The sequence below is a fragment of the Clarias gariepinus genome, chromosome 25, assembly GCF_024256425.1.
Source record: "Clarias gariepinus isolate MV-2021 ecotype Netherlands chromosome 25, CGAR_prim_01v2, whole genome shotgun sequence".
NCBI classification, from domain to species: Eukaryota; Metazoa; Chordata; class Actinopteri; order Siluriformes; family Clariidae; genus Clarias; species Clarias gariepinus.
The window spans coordinates 21,649,730-21,663,507 of record NC_071124.1 but is presented as its reverse complement, the minus strand read 5'-3'; the positions used below and the strand labels follow the sequence as shown (position 1 = coordinate 21,663,507).

Below are 13,778 nucleotides of genomic sequence, written 5' to 3'. Positions count from 1 at the left end.
CTAAGGAACAAATCCATTGATAGAAAAACCTGGTCACTCGGTACATTAAGGTCATCAGCTGACTTAATTTTTTGGGCCCATAACGCTGCTGAACCTGGACCTGACCAACTGAAGCAACTCCAGATCATTACACTGCCCCTACAGACTTGTATGTAGGCACTAGGCATGATGTGTGCATCACTTTATCCGCTTCTCTTCTCACTCTGATGCGGCTGCCACTCTGAAAGAGTTTAAATCTGATCTCATCAGACCACATGACCTTTATCTATCCACAGTCTGACGTTTATGGTCCTTTTTTCCTGATTGATCTCACTGATAAGTGCTTTATTCAGGCTGTTTAGTCTCAATCCCGTGAGTTCTCTTCGGACTGTGCATTTGGAAATGCTCTTACTTTTTCTATTAACATAGCTTTGAGTTCTAGTGTTTACAGTTTGATTTGACTAATATCCCACATTGATCACTTAGGATATTTTTTCCTCGAAGATGATGGTTAAGCAGGATCTTTCCAGGGTTTAATAATGTGTTTTTCAGCTATTACCTCAATTTTAGTCGTTTCTGGAATCTCCTTAATGTGACCCTTCTAAAACAGAGTAACATCTTTACAGTGACCTCAGGACATGTCTTCTGATGTGGTTGTTTACGAAATGAGAAGCTCCTTAATGCATCAGTTGAGGTTAAATATCTTGTTGCCAGCTGAACCATAATAATCACTGCAGTAATTTTTCAGTGGAAGGATGTTTGTTTAGTTAAATTCAGGTGGTGATTTTTTTTATATTAGCTACAGCTGCCTAGTGTTTCATATTATAACTGTAACAGCGTATACTAAACATCAGTATTGATTTAACTTAGCATTACATCATAAAAACAAACAAATATTGCATAAAAATTTATTATGACCTTTCTCATTTTAGGCTCCGCTTTGATAAATAAAGCTTTATATCAGTTTAATTAAAAAAATTTCTCCTGGTGTATCACAATAAATAAAAATAAACAATACGGATATTCTATGTACATGTTTATTTTCTTTATTTTTCATTTCTTCCTTAAACTCTAGGTGATTGACAGAAGGACACATCACCTAGATCCTCAAGGACATGCAACAATGTACAAACCTTTTTTTGACGTTTTTTTTGGAAATCTTCGTACATATATACAAATATACATCCGCATTTGTATATCGTATATGTATAAGCAGCAAGACATGACAGCTAGTAATGACTGGAACTAAACCGCATGTAATCCGTGTAGCTGCTGAAGACCTCGACCGAAACTGGCCCTTACGCTGAAGCGCAGTGAGGCCGCATCGGAGCAAAATCCACTGGATTATTAAATGAGAAACAATGCAATGTTTTATTGATTTCGTAATGCTTTCATTATCGAACATTCTGCATTCATTCAGAAAATAGATAAACACATAAAAGTATGAAAAAAAACAATCTTGTCATACATAAATAAATATTAAAGTCATTCACTTTAAAGTTATCGAAATGTTGCATCCGGGGGAAGGAAAAAAAAGGTAAATAATAAGCAATATGTACAAAAATTTTTTTATGTCCACTGAAACATAAATAACTAGCAACAGATTTAAAATGTTACATAATTATTTTGTACGAAAGATGAAAATAACCCTCATTCTCATGGTGTTCTTCTGCTTCAGTTTATAACAAACACCACAATGTGTAAAAAAAAAAAAGTAATAAAATCCATAAAGTAAAATCACTCGCTGTAATAATGATCATGCTTACAAACAAACTAACAAACATACAAACAGTTGTCATGATAAACTAAACCAAAATGAACTCTAGTCATATTTGCTATTCTAGAGTGGTGTGCAAAAGTTTACACACCCTCATGACGATGCAATACCATAGCAACGACAGGCTCCTTAATGATAAGGATATTAATACTGAAATATTCAATCAACAACCGATTAATGCTCTGAGTTTATGAGGACTTTGTTCGCTAAGTTAAGGAGGGGGGGACACAGACTTTTGCATCTGATTATGAGGATGCGCACACTTGCTCCGCATCAAAATCGAATCTAATCAAATGTGGATCAGAGGTCATGCTGTTGGTTGTGCTGCAGGTTCTGAATGCTGAAAACGCCCGGGAGAGAACGCCTGGAGGTCCATGCATTTGAATAAAGATATAAGCAAACAAACAAGCAAACAAACAAACAAAGAATGTCATACTTAAGTTCTGTATCCTGTGCAAGCCGGCGAAAGATCATCTTGGCACTGAGTCTTACTTGTCCAGAAACATATAAATGAACAAACAAACGAACAAACAAAAAAACTTATTCATCCATTTTGATACCTGTGTAAAGTCATTTTGGCATTGTCTTACCTTTTTTGAAATAAATAAATGAATAAATAACAATAGTGTTCACTTCTTTGTCATTTTGATGCTGTATATTAATCATCCATAACATTAAACTAAAACAGCCCTGACCCATTGAAACATGGACTCTGCTAGACCTCTGAAAATGTGTGTGTGTGTGTGTGTGTGTGGTATCAGGCACCTAGCTGACAGTAACAGATCCTTTAAGTCCTGTGAGTTTTGAGGTGGAGCCTCCATGGATTACACATGTTTTTCCATAACGTCCCAGAGATACTTGGTCAGCCTGAGATCTGAAAAACTTGGAGGCTGGGCCTCAAACTCTAGAGATGGGGGAAAAAATCGATTCAGTTACGCACCAGAATTATTTTGTGTTAGAATTCTAACCGTAATCCTATTATTTTGTGATTTATGTATTGCTACGGTGATTTCAAAATATATATTTTTAATTTATATGTTTACATTTGTAGTGGTAGAGTTCCTTTTGTGTTGCAGTTACTTCAAATTCAAATTTTATTTGTCACATACACAGTCATACACAGTATGATATGCAGTGAAATGCTTACTTGATGATTCTGCAGGTGGTGTGCTCTAAACTCTTTACACTTTAGCAAAATTATCTATAATAATTCAATTATTTGTCATTTTTGTTTTTGTATATGGCAGTTAGGAACCTGGGGTCAGCCAAAATACAGCACACCTGAAGCAGATAGGGTTAGGGGTCTTGCTCAGGGGCCCAAAAGGAGCAACTTAGTGGTTCTGGGGCTTAAACCCCCCGACCTCCTGATCAGTAACGCAGTAACCCACAGTCTTAACTAATTGAGCTACCACTGCCCTTTGCTAAGTTTATTTAGAATTGTAACAAAATCTGAATCGTGATATTTACCGAATCGCAATGCAAATTGAAGCACCTGGGCCTGGATATAATATCCTATCGGCTGGTCCCTGGTGGTTTCCATCCGTATCAAACTCACTGATTGTGTCAGGGCGCATCCCTGCTCCTAAAAAAGGCCACCACCCTCAGGGATCACGGTTTCCATGCAGTGGAGTACTTGGGCTACAACAACGTTCAGGAAGGTGGGTTCAGGTTTCCCAGTAGAAGATTGCCCAGAGAATCACAATGCCTCCATTCATCCCATAATACATCTTGGTGCCAGATGCTCACATGCACGTTATAGGAGCTTTTGGTGATTTGTGTGATTTGCGCTGATGTTTGTGTAGCTACACAGCTTCATACACAACAAACTGTGGCACGTTGTGTGTTCTGGTGCCGTGCAATCAAAGCCAGTGTTAACATTTACAGCAGTCTGAGCTACAGTAGCTCTTCTATCAGATCAGACTACATGGGTCAGGCTCCATCCCCCACGTGCATCATTAAGTCTTGGTCATCCATGACCCTGTCACTAGTTCACCAGTTTTTTTGGTAGGTACTAACCACTGCATACCGGCGACGCCCCACAAGAGCTTCAGTTTTGGAGACGCTCTGACCCAGACGTCCAGACATCGCGCTTCCTCATGCTTGCTCATTTTTCCTACTTTAAGAACTGATTATTCACTTGCTGCCTGACGTATAAATATCCCTTAGATTGAGAATGGTTTTAATATTATGGATGGTCTTTGTATATTTTGAACCAAATAAATTAAAAAAACTAAAATAAATAAAAGGTCTCTTAGGACCATCAATAGAACTGAAACAAATGTTACATAATTGTAAAAAAGCCCACAGCGTTAACGGGTGAAAGATTCCTAAAAGCTGTTTTCCATACAGGGGGTGTGGAATAAATTACATTTAAATTCACTCACTCGTTTATTTACTCAAGCACTCACTCACACACACACACACACACAGTGGGGATGAAGACAGCACAGGACACAAAGAACCATAAGAACGTGACATAGACGGAAGCCAGTGTAACAGTGAGTGACGCCGTTCACGTCCCATGCTGCTGAAAACACACTGACATACAATCACCATCTGTAACAGAAATATTCGTTGTGCTCTTGGGATTGGTGAATAAATAATTCAGAGAAAGTCCGTCCACCACGGCGATGGACGCTTCCGGTTGCTTCCATTCCTCCAGACTGATGTTCTCGTCTACGTGGACAGGATGGAGTGAGGTTTTATATACAGCGTGATCCCTGGAACACACTTCACTTCCTCCTGGAGTCTGTATGATCTCGCACACCCGCATACACACTCACACACACTCACACTTACACACAAACATACACTCACACTGAGAGTTAATCTCATGATGTGTCTCTGTGTATGAAACCGCCCCTTTTCCTCATGCACCAGGGGGGCTGATTTAAATAAACCACTCCTTCTTGCTCTCGTCGATGGTCTCCGTGAAGGCGGGGTCGTTCACGATGATGGCGGCGTCTGCGCAGTCTGCCGACTCCGCCCCCTTCGCCTCGTTGGTGTGGTACGAGCCCTTGTGGCGGAACATGTGGCGCACCAGGAACACCAGCGTGCAGAGGATGGAGAAGATCACCACCGCGATGATGCCTGGAGGTGGGGTCAATTTAGATTATTAATAAATAAATAAATAAATAAAAAGTACAGTATATTGTGTTAATGCTATTGCTGATCTACAATAACAACAATCATGATGACAACAACAGCAGCTACAACCATAACAATAACAACAATAACAAAAATTGCAACATTAATAATATCTACAACAACAACAACAACCATGACAACAACAACAGGAACAAGAACAACTATTACAACAGTAACTATAATAATCACAACAACAACAATAACAACAACAACACCCAGGAAAACAATAGTAAAAACATCAACAGCTATAACAATACTAGCAATAAAAGTAACAAAAAATCACATCAACAACAACCACCATGTACAACAACAACAACAACAACAGGCACTATAACAACAACCATAACAAAAACAACACCCATAACAACAGCAGCAACAACAACACCAACAATGACAGTCACAAAACAACTGGCAGAACAAAAACAACAACAAAATAATAACAACAGTCATAACATCAGCAGCAATAAAATTAACATCAACACTAAAAGTAACATCAAAAACCAATTGACAACTGACAACTGACTACAACAATAACAACAGTCACAAAAACAGCAGCAACAATAACAACAGGCACAACAACAACAACAGTAAGAATAAAAAGAACAGCAACAACAACCACATCAGCGATAACAATAACAACAGCCTCAAGAGCAGACACAACAGTAATTAAAAAAACAAAGACAAAACAATTGAACAACCACTGACTACAACAACCGTGCAGAGGATGGAGAAGATCACCACCGCGATGATAATAATAAGTAGAAAAGCAAATGTTGTGATAAAATCATTTCATCACATGTTGGTAAATTACAGTAAAAAGTATATGATAATTATATCAGTCTTAAAAATGGAAATAAATTTCATGAGCATTATTTTAAATAATATTAACATTAATAATCCTGTTATTATTTGGTTAAACTCCATAAACAAACAAAGGGAGAATTAGATCTGTTAATAAACAATTTAATAATATGTTTATTTAGTTTTTTTTATTTATCTCTCAATTTCGTTTATTCATTTGTCCGTTTGTTTTAGGATTATTAACATATTATTTTTCATCTGTCTCACTGTCCACATGGGGGAGCCCATGCAAGACAAGACAGGACACTAATCCACACCCACACACACACACACACAGTACACACACACATACACACATACAGTACACACACTGTATGATATTACTTATGTACACAATAGAACACAGATCATAGTATTTTTTTCGATTGATTAATGCAAAAGAACACAAATAATAGTTGATTTATTAAAATAATAATTGATATTTTAAATATATTTCACTCAAAACCGAACACACACACAAAGCCTCACCTCCGATTATCGCAGAGTCGCGGTTCACTCCATCCCTGTTCGCTCCACCGTCATCGAATGGGAACTGGATTCCGGCTGAAAGAAATAGAAAAATAAATTTCAATAATCAGACTTGTGTGTGTGTGTGTGTGTGTGTGTGTTGCTGAATCTGATGTGCATCTAGAAGTCAAAGTTGGCACAGGAGCAGATCTCAGATAAACCGTCTGCTCCTTTCAGCTGCTGTCTCAGCAGGACACACACTCTCTACATCACCAAAACCCAGGAATACCAAATGCATCCCTACACACACACACACACACACACACACACACACACAAAGGGGATGTGATTTATGTGCCAGTGCTGCACTAATCCTCTCTATAGCCCAGGGATCACAGATGGCATCATCATTTTAGCCTTCTTTTAATAAAACACCACCCTCGGGGAAGCCTCTTCTACTGTACACGCCATTATCCACTTTAAACCGTGACATACAGTACAGTTACGTTTCTCAGAAAACTCATCCGACCCGAATAAAGAATAAAATCAATATTTTTAATCAATAGGAGGGAAATGAAGCTGGAGATTTGCGGCATCGGATTACAAAAGCAGCAAGGAAGATGATTTCTCTAAAAGCATAACTTGTGACATGTCTTGCAAAACACGATTATGAACTTATAGAGATACAATCGCTATTACGCACCAAAACAACACGTTTCTAAAGAAAGAACATACAGTGTATACATTTGTACTGTATATATGAGGGGCGTTCAAGTCAAACCGGGACTTTTGATCGCACAGAATACATTTATGAGAGTTAAAACTCACCTTTATTTCTGTATATAATCTTCTGCTATGTTAATGCACTTATCTCAACATTTTAATAGTGCTTGGATACCATCAAGGTAGAAAGTTTTTTCAGAACGCCCAAAACATGATTGGATTGCTTGCTTGGACGTCTGAAGCTCTGGCCTCCCAGGAACTCCTTTAATGCACCAAACTTGAAATTTCATCAGAAGTCCTGGTTTGACTTGAACGCTCCACAGACTATCAACTCAACAGCCAGGTTTTTCTATTTATTTTTTATTTATCCATACAATTATCCGTATACCCAGTGATGTAGCAGCTAATAATATGTTATTACACATAATCAGGCAACTACAGGTCAAGCATTTCGGTTACTTTTCACTGAAACTTTAACTGCCTCGTCTGGGTTTTTCAGAAACAAGAAATTAATATACTGGCATTTTCACCCTCCACAGGTCTCCAAACAAAAAAACCCCAGTGAGACTGTTTATAAAAGGCTCTTTACAGATCATCACTCACTGTTCAGGAGGATCAGGAGCTACAGGAGCAGACGTTCCATTATTTCAAAGGTCCCATACTGTAAGTTACTATTTCTTTAGCAAGCACAGATCACCAAAGGTTTGTGTCTGTTAATGGTCCAGCTGAATTCCCCCTCAGATAATGCTGTTTCTTTTTTTTATACTTTAAACTCTCTTTATTTAACTCCTCCTCCTACAATCTGAGGGAGGAGTAACTTCTCATATGAGGTCACAACAGGGTGCATTTTGTATTGGCTGGGGCTGTTTAAGCTCCGGCCAATACAAAATGTATGGAATGTTTTTTTGTTTTGTTTTTTTCACATTTTGTTTGCACACTAGACTGACTAAAAGTTTTATTTTGCATGAACATGTCCCCTTTAAAGGCCCCCTTCAAAAGCTTCTCAATTATCTTCACAACTTTACTTATTTAGCATCCTTACAGTGTTTTGATTTTTGATTTTTTTTTTACTTGTGCTTACTGACAACATCCTGGAAATTTAAACCAAGAGCTCTTATTATTAAATGATGAGAAGGAAAGGATGTTTAGCAGGAAGAAAGAAAGAAAGAGCTATAGATCTGATATTCAGCCCCGGGAAGACACTCATTCATGAATCTTCAACGAGACTTGGATCAATAAAGCGGCCTTGCATACAGCAACATGAGCCTGAAGGGAAAACTGAAAGTGGCAACTTTCGAGCGAAGGCCCCGAGCTGAAACATAACATCATTAAAAAATGGTTCTTATAATAAATAAATAAATAAATGAAATATCCACTCTACAATGATCTCCTTAGTCATAAACAGTTCTTAAAAATGATGTTTTATATATATAATTCACACATTCCTTATCCTCACTGTCTTACCTGATTCGGGCTGCCAGGGGTCAAAGGTCACCGACATGGCGGGAATGGTTAGCGGTAGAGCGCCGCAGTTGGACTCTACTAGCACGCCCTGGATGGAGGCTGTAGACGGAGCGCTCGGTCTCAGCGCCGCTTTCAGAGGCGCGATGCGGTTGAACTGCACCCTGGACAGGCAGCCGACGAAACCTGGCGTGTTGTAACGCTCGATGAGCACACTGTCCACCTGACCCGTCTCTGAAAAACACACACAAACAAACCAAAAAAATCTGAGATGTAGTGATGCTACTGTACTGGATGCTGGATATTAACAGTGCAAGGATTTTTTTTTTTTATAAACAATAAGAATAATCGTACAAAATCAAAAAATTGAATTTGGATAGAACAATAGTAAAAAAATCAAATACTCAGGAGCACATTGAGAGTGGAATATGACAATATTTGATATGACATGGACAACGTGACAGGTTTAACTATTTCCTGGTGCAAGTCCAATGATTTAAATAAATCATGAATAAACAATTATATAACAACAATAATAATAATAATAATAATGATAATAATAATAATAATAATAAATGATTAAACCAGTACCTAGGTATTTCACAAAGTAAATAACTAAATATTTTATTAGACAAATAATTGAGTGGATGTTAAAATACATAAATCGTGAAACAATAAAAAAAAAAAAATAATAATTTATTTAGAACATTTAAACACTACTTTTAAATTTATTATAGTTATATATAAATATTTAATAAATTGTTTCTTCTAATGATTTATTTAATGACTTATTTATTTATTTATTTAATATTGTCATAATCCATCCTCCATAACAACGGAATGAAAAAATAATAAATAAAAGGACAAAGAGATGTGGCGTGAGGTCAAGTGCAAGTACTCTTACAACCCTAAAAGTGCTTTAATTAAATTTGCCAATGCTAGACATTTTAGTCAATTAAAGGGCGTGCATTTCTAGTTACACTGAATGTTATCGAACATGTCAGTTCCTGTCCTTACTTACGTTATAGCAGCTATAAACGCTTTATTCGGGACACCGATAAATGCAGACGAGCGTGATATAAAACACTCTTTATTAAAGAACAACAACGTCTGTCTGATTCTTAATGTTCTGGGACGTCTGTGAGGTGAGTTAGTTTTCCCGTTACCTTTCTGACCTTCTGGTTTAATAAGTCAACAGTACAGCAAAGAACCCACAACACAACACAACACGACACGACACAACACAGTGTTACCTCTGAGTAAGTGAGAGAGACAGACGCGGGTGTAGTTCTCCGTCTTCTCAGAGACGCAGCCTTGCCTGCTTTCCAGTAACGAGCCCCTCAGAGATCAATCCCTCTATCTGTCATCCTCTAGCTGTCTATTTATGCAGCAGCTCCTTCCTGTCTATCACGAACACCTCATCATTCATCCACCCAAATGATTTTCATTTTTACACTACTCAGAGTTTCCCCCTGGATGACTGCCCTGCTGCCTGAAGCCTGTTTGCGGTACGTCTGTGAGAGTCCACGGCCGCCTCTGCTCTCATCAGCATTGTGTCTAAGACGTGGAGAGTGGAGTGAGAACAGGATCTCTGTCCTTGCACAGGGCTTAGAGGGTGATGTGGGCGCTCAGGGGAGCTGACTCATTTGGAAAATATGGAAAGTGGATTTCTGTGTGTGATAGTGAATCATGTTCAGTTCAATAAAAATTTATATTAAATGACGAATTTGGTAGGAGTTTACGATCCCAAGCCTGGTCATGTGTCCTTGGCCATCCATTTGCTGCTTAGAAACCAAAAACACTTGGTATTACAGGAATATATTTAACAGCATGGTGGTAGAGTTGCTACTTCCACCCAGAAGTTGATCATTATCCTCTAACAGCCCATAATGTAGTGTTTTATTCCTCATAAACTGCCGCATCTTTGTCTCATAACAAATAAGTAAATAACAAGCTGTTATCCATTTATAGGTACTTGTGGAACGGCCACAAAAAAGTTATGTCCTGTTCTATCACTTACTTTATACCCTCACCGGCCTCATTCAAACTCCGGTTGAAATCTTTTAGCTTTTCCGTGCTGGAAAACATCTCACAGCTCAAACTTCGTATTGCTAGAAAGTGCTAGCCCTTCCATAAACATTAAACAAAAATCTATACAGGTAGTCCCCGACTTACAAATGAGTTCAGTTCCGGGAACACGTTCGTAAGTCTGATTTGTTCTTATGTCTGACGAAGTGAGTCTTACACGCCGCCTTTGACTCGAATATACAATGTAAAGCATACCGATCCAGTTGACTAATTCTCTGTCCCCTATCCCAACACTGCCATCATGTGACCAAAAACTGTAACAGTGCCTAAGGAAATTAATCTTTTGTAAAATGTAAGTGTACCTTTAAATCGCGAGGGGAATCGAGGATGCCATTTTGTCTCAGAGCTGTTTTCCACTGTATTGGACTGTGAACTCGCACAATATACTGGACTTTAAACATTTTAGACATTCACTTTCACGCTGAAAATATTGTATATTATTGTAAATATTTATTATATAGTGGAACACTCAAAAAACTCAAAGCGAATTTTCCCATAAGAAATAATAGAAATTAAAATTATTCGTTCCATAGCCCCCAAAAATAAATGCATAAAAATAATTAATACAAAATATAAAGTAAAAATAAAACAAATTAGCAGCACAAGAGAGAGAAAAACCATTGGCTCAGTTGTGATCACATGATGCTCGATGTCAAAACAAGAAGCGGATAAGTGATACATGATACTCGGTACTCGTAAACCAAGACTTGTTCGTTTCCAAAAAATTATTTAAAATCTGTGCTCGTCTTGCAGAACACTCGCGATCCGAGGTTTCACTGTATATGGTATCAGCATAGTACAAAGTCAAACCAAGACTTGTGACAAACTTTCTGATAAATAAAGTTGTAAAAGCGATTGACATTTGCAAAAGAGAGTACGGTAATGAGACTCTGCAGTACAATATTTGAATGGTGGAAACATTTTAAAGAAGGTTCGGAGAAAACTGCAATCGTTCCCTTGAACAGAGTTTTAGACATGAAGCAGGCAGTCTCATGGCTCTGGAGTTCTGAGGAAACTTTCTACCTAGGGTTAGTTACACCCCGACATGTTATGCCTTGTGAAAGCTTAGCCTATCGGCTCTAGAATTACTTGTACATAAAAAAAATAAAAAATAATTACTCACCATAGACTTTTCCAAGGAAAATGGTCTTGATCAGGTTGAACTCGGTGTCGGATGCTTCAGGGAGGGAGTAGGTCATAGTGGGGTAATGATCTAACTGTACACATGGAAAAACATACAAATATAAACATACACACATAGATGCACTAACACAGGCTACTAAATAATATATGTTACAGTTCACTGTATCATATTACTGTTTATGTTATAAGTTATGATAATTTACAGCAGGTATGGGCCAAGGTAAAGCAAGTATTAGTAAGTGTTTTATTTATTTTTTTATATAAATCGTTTATAAAAATTGGAATCAACCTGCTGCAAGATATCTGCCTGAAGTTTAACCTGTGCCATAAATGAAATCAAAATGTTGAGTAAAAGTGATGTTATGAAGAGTTACGTGCCAGATTTAATATTCTACCTTAAAGTAAGCTATGCACCAATAGATATTCATTACAAAAGCTAAACTCATTTACTCACTCACTGACTCATCATCTATACAGTACCGCTTTATTCTGTATACAGGGTCGCGGGGAGCCTGGAGCCTATACCAGGAGTCTTAGGGCACGAGGCGGGGTACACCCTGGACAGGGTGCCAATCCATCACAGGACAAAAGCTAAACTTAGTATTTTTAATGAGATTAGTTCATAGTTTTAATGCTGACTGTAGCTCTGAAGTGGCATAAGTGAATTGTAATATGCTGGAGTCGTTTTAAGACAAAACTTAAACTTTATCCAATCTACTTTTTTTGATTTCTCATCTGTGATTTACTCTTTGGTTACCGAACAGGGAGTGTATTTAGTTGTCTGATGACGAAAGAAGGACTACTTCGTGTAAACAAGGCATAAGATACTCAACCTTACAAAATGTGATTTCTTTGCATTAATAAGTTAGACAGAGAGTTCTGCCGTACAGAAAGACAGACAGACAGACAGACAGACATGTACTGTATGTGGGCTTCAACCTAAAATAAAAATAATACATTAATTGATAACATCAAAGCTGTTCAGTTTATTTTTAGCTTTAATGTAATCATTTAATATATTAATATATTATTAATATTATATGATGCATTATATTATACATTATTTATTATATAAATGTATTATTAATTATTATATGGTATAATGAACATATTATTTACCTATTATCTACTAACTAATCATCAACTAATTATTACCTAACTAATCATTTATTACTTTTTTTTTTTTTTTTTAACTATTTCTACAAACTCTTTAACCGTCAGCGAAGGGTACTTTATGCGAGTATAAAATAAAATTGGACTTAAAACATTTCTCATAAATATAAAGCATGCTGCGAATGCATATTTGTCACCAGTGAATTTTGCTAAACTTTTTATTGTCACTCTTTATTACGTTTGTACCAGTGCTATAAATTATATAATATCCTATTCCAGTATAAATCAGGAGACTGGGAGCACCGATGAAACTCTATTGCTCATCTCTATTAGTAGTAAATTGAGAGTCGTGTCTGACCTGTAGATAAATGAGTCTGTCATGCCGGCTGATGTTGACGCTGTGCGGCTGACCGTTAGCCATGTTGCGGTGATCCAGGCTAATAACGAATGGTTCCTTCAGGCCGCCCAGGTTGTAGCGGATCTGTAGCGTACCTGAGAGGAAAAAACATGGCAACAAACAAATTTACAAGTTTACAATATAGATTTACAGTACAAGCTAGGTATTGCACACAACATGGAAATAAAAGACGCAGAAGCTAACAAGATTAAAGAAAAATCTATATTCTATATGTAAAGTCTATATCAAGCACAATATAGATGCAAAGTAAAATATTCTCATCATCATCATCATCATCATCATCACATCGGTTTTGCTTTCATTTCCTCTCACCGTTGTGACGCAGCACCACAGCCAGGTAGTCCTGAGTCCTGGAGCTGATGTAGGCGAGAACGGAGGGGGCGTGAGAGGTGCTGAAGCTGAAGCTGAGCTCCTCCTGTGTCAGGTTGCCCTCCACACTCAAGGCTCCTGACGTGGCCTTCACCACAGGAGACGAGATGCTGCCAGACATGAAGTCGTAGCGGACCAGCGTCCCGCTTTCAAAGTACCCGCCCACATCTAGAGCACAAGGGAGGGAAATAAACAAAGGCTTATCAGACAATATAAACTAAATGGCGTCTGGGTTCAGATCAGAAAACCAGC

The 13,778-nt window shown here is 37.7% G+C and overlaps 1 protein-coding gene across 1 annotated transcript in view; it reads right to left on the bottom strand.

Annotated features, from left to right (window-relative positions):
• Positions 1-1,076: 1,076 nt before the first annotated feature.
• Positions 1,077-13,778, bottom strand: part of cntnap2b (contactin associated protein 2b) — a 60,400-nt gene continuing 47,698 nt past the window's right edge. The window contains exons 20-25 of the mRNA XM_053486780.1: positions 13,470-13,694; positions 13,098-13,231; positions 11,607-11,700; positions 8,399-8,629; positions 6,233-6,307; positions 1,077-4,846 (exon numbers count right to left, since the gene is read on the bottom strand). Of these exons, the coding sequence (XP_053342755.1) occupies positions 4,647-4,846; positions 6,233-6,307; positions 8,399-8,629; positions 11,607-11,700; positions 13,098-13,231; positions 13,470-13,694 (959 nt within the window). The 3' untranslated portion in view covers positions 1,077-4,646. The remainder of the gene's footprint in view (positions 4,847-6,232; positions 6,308-8,398; positions 8,630-11,606; positions 11,701-13,097; positions 13,232-13,469; positions 13,695-13,778) is intronic.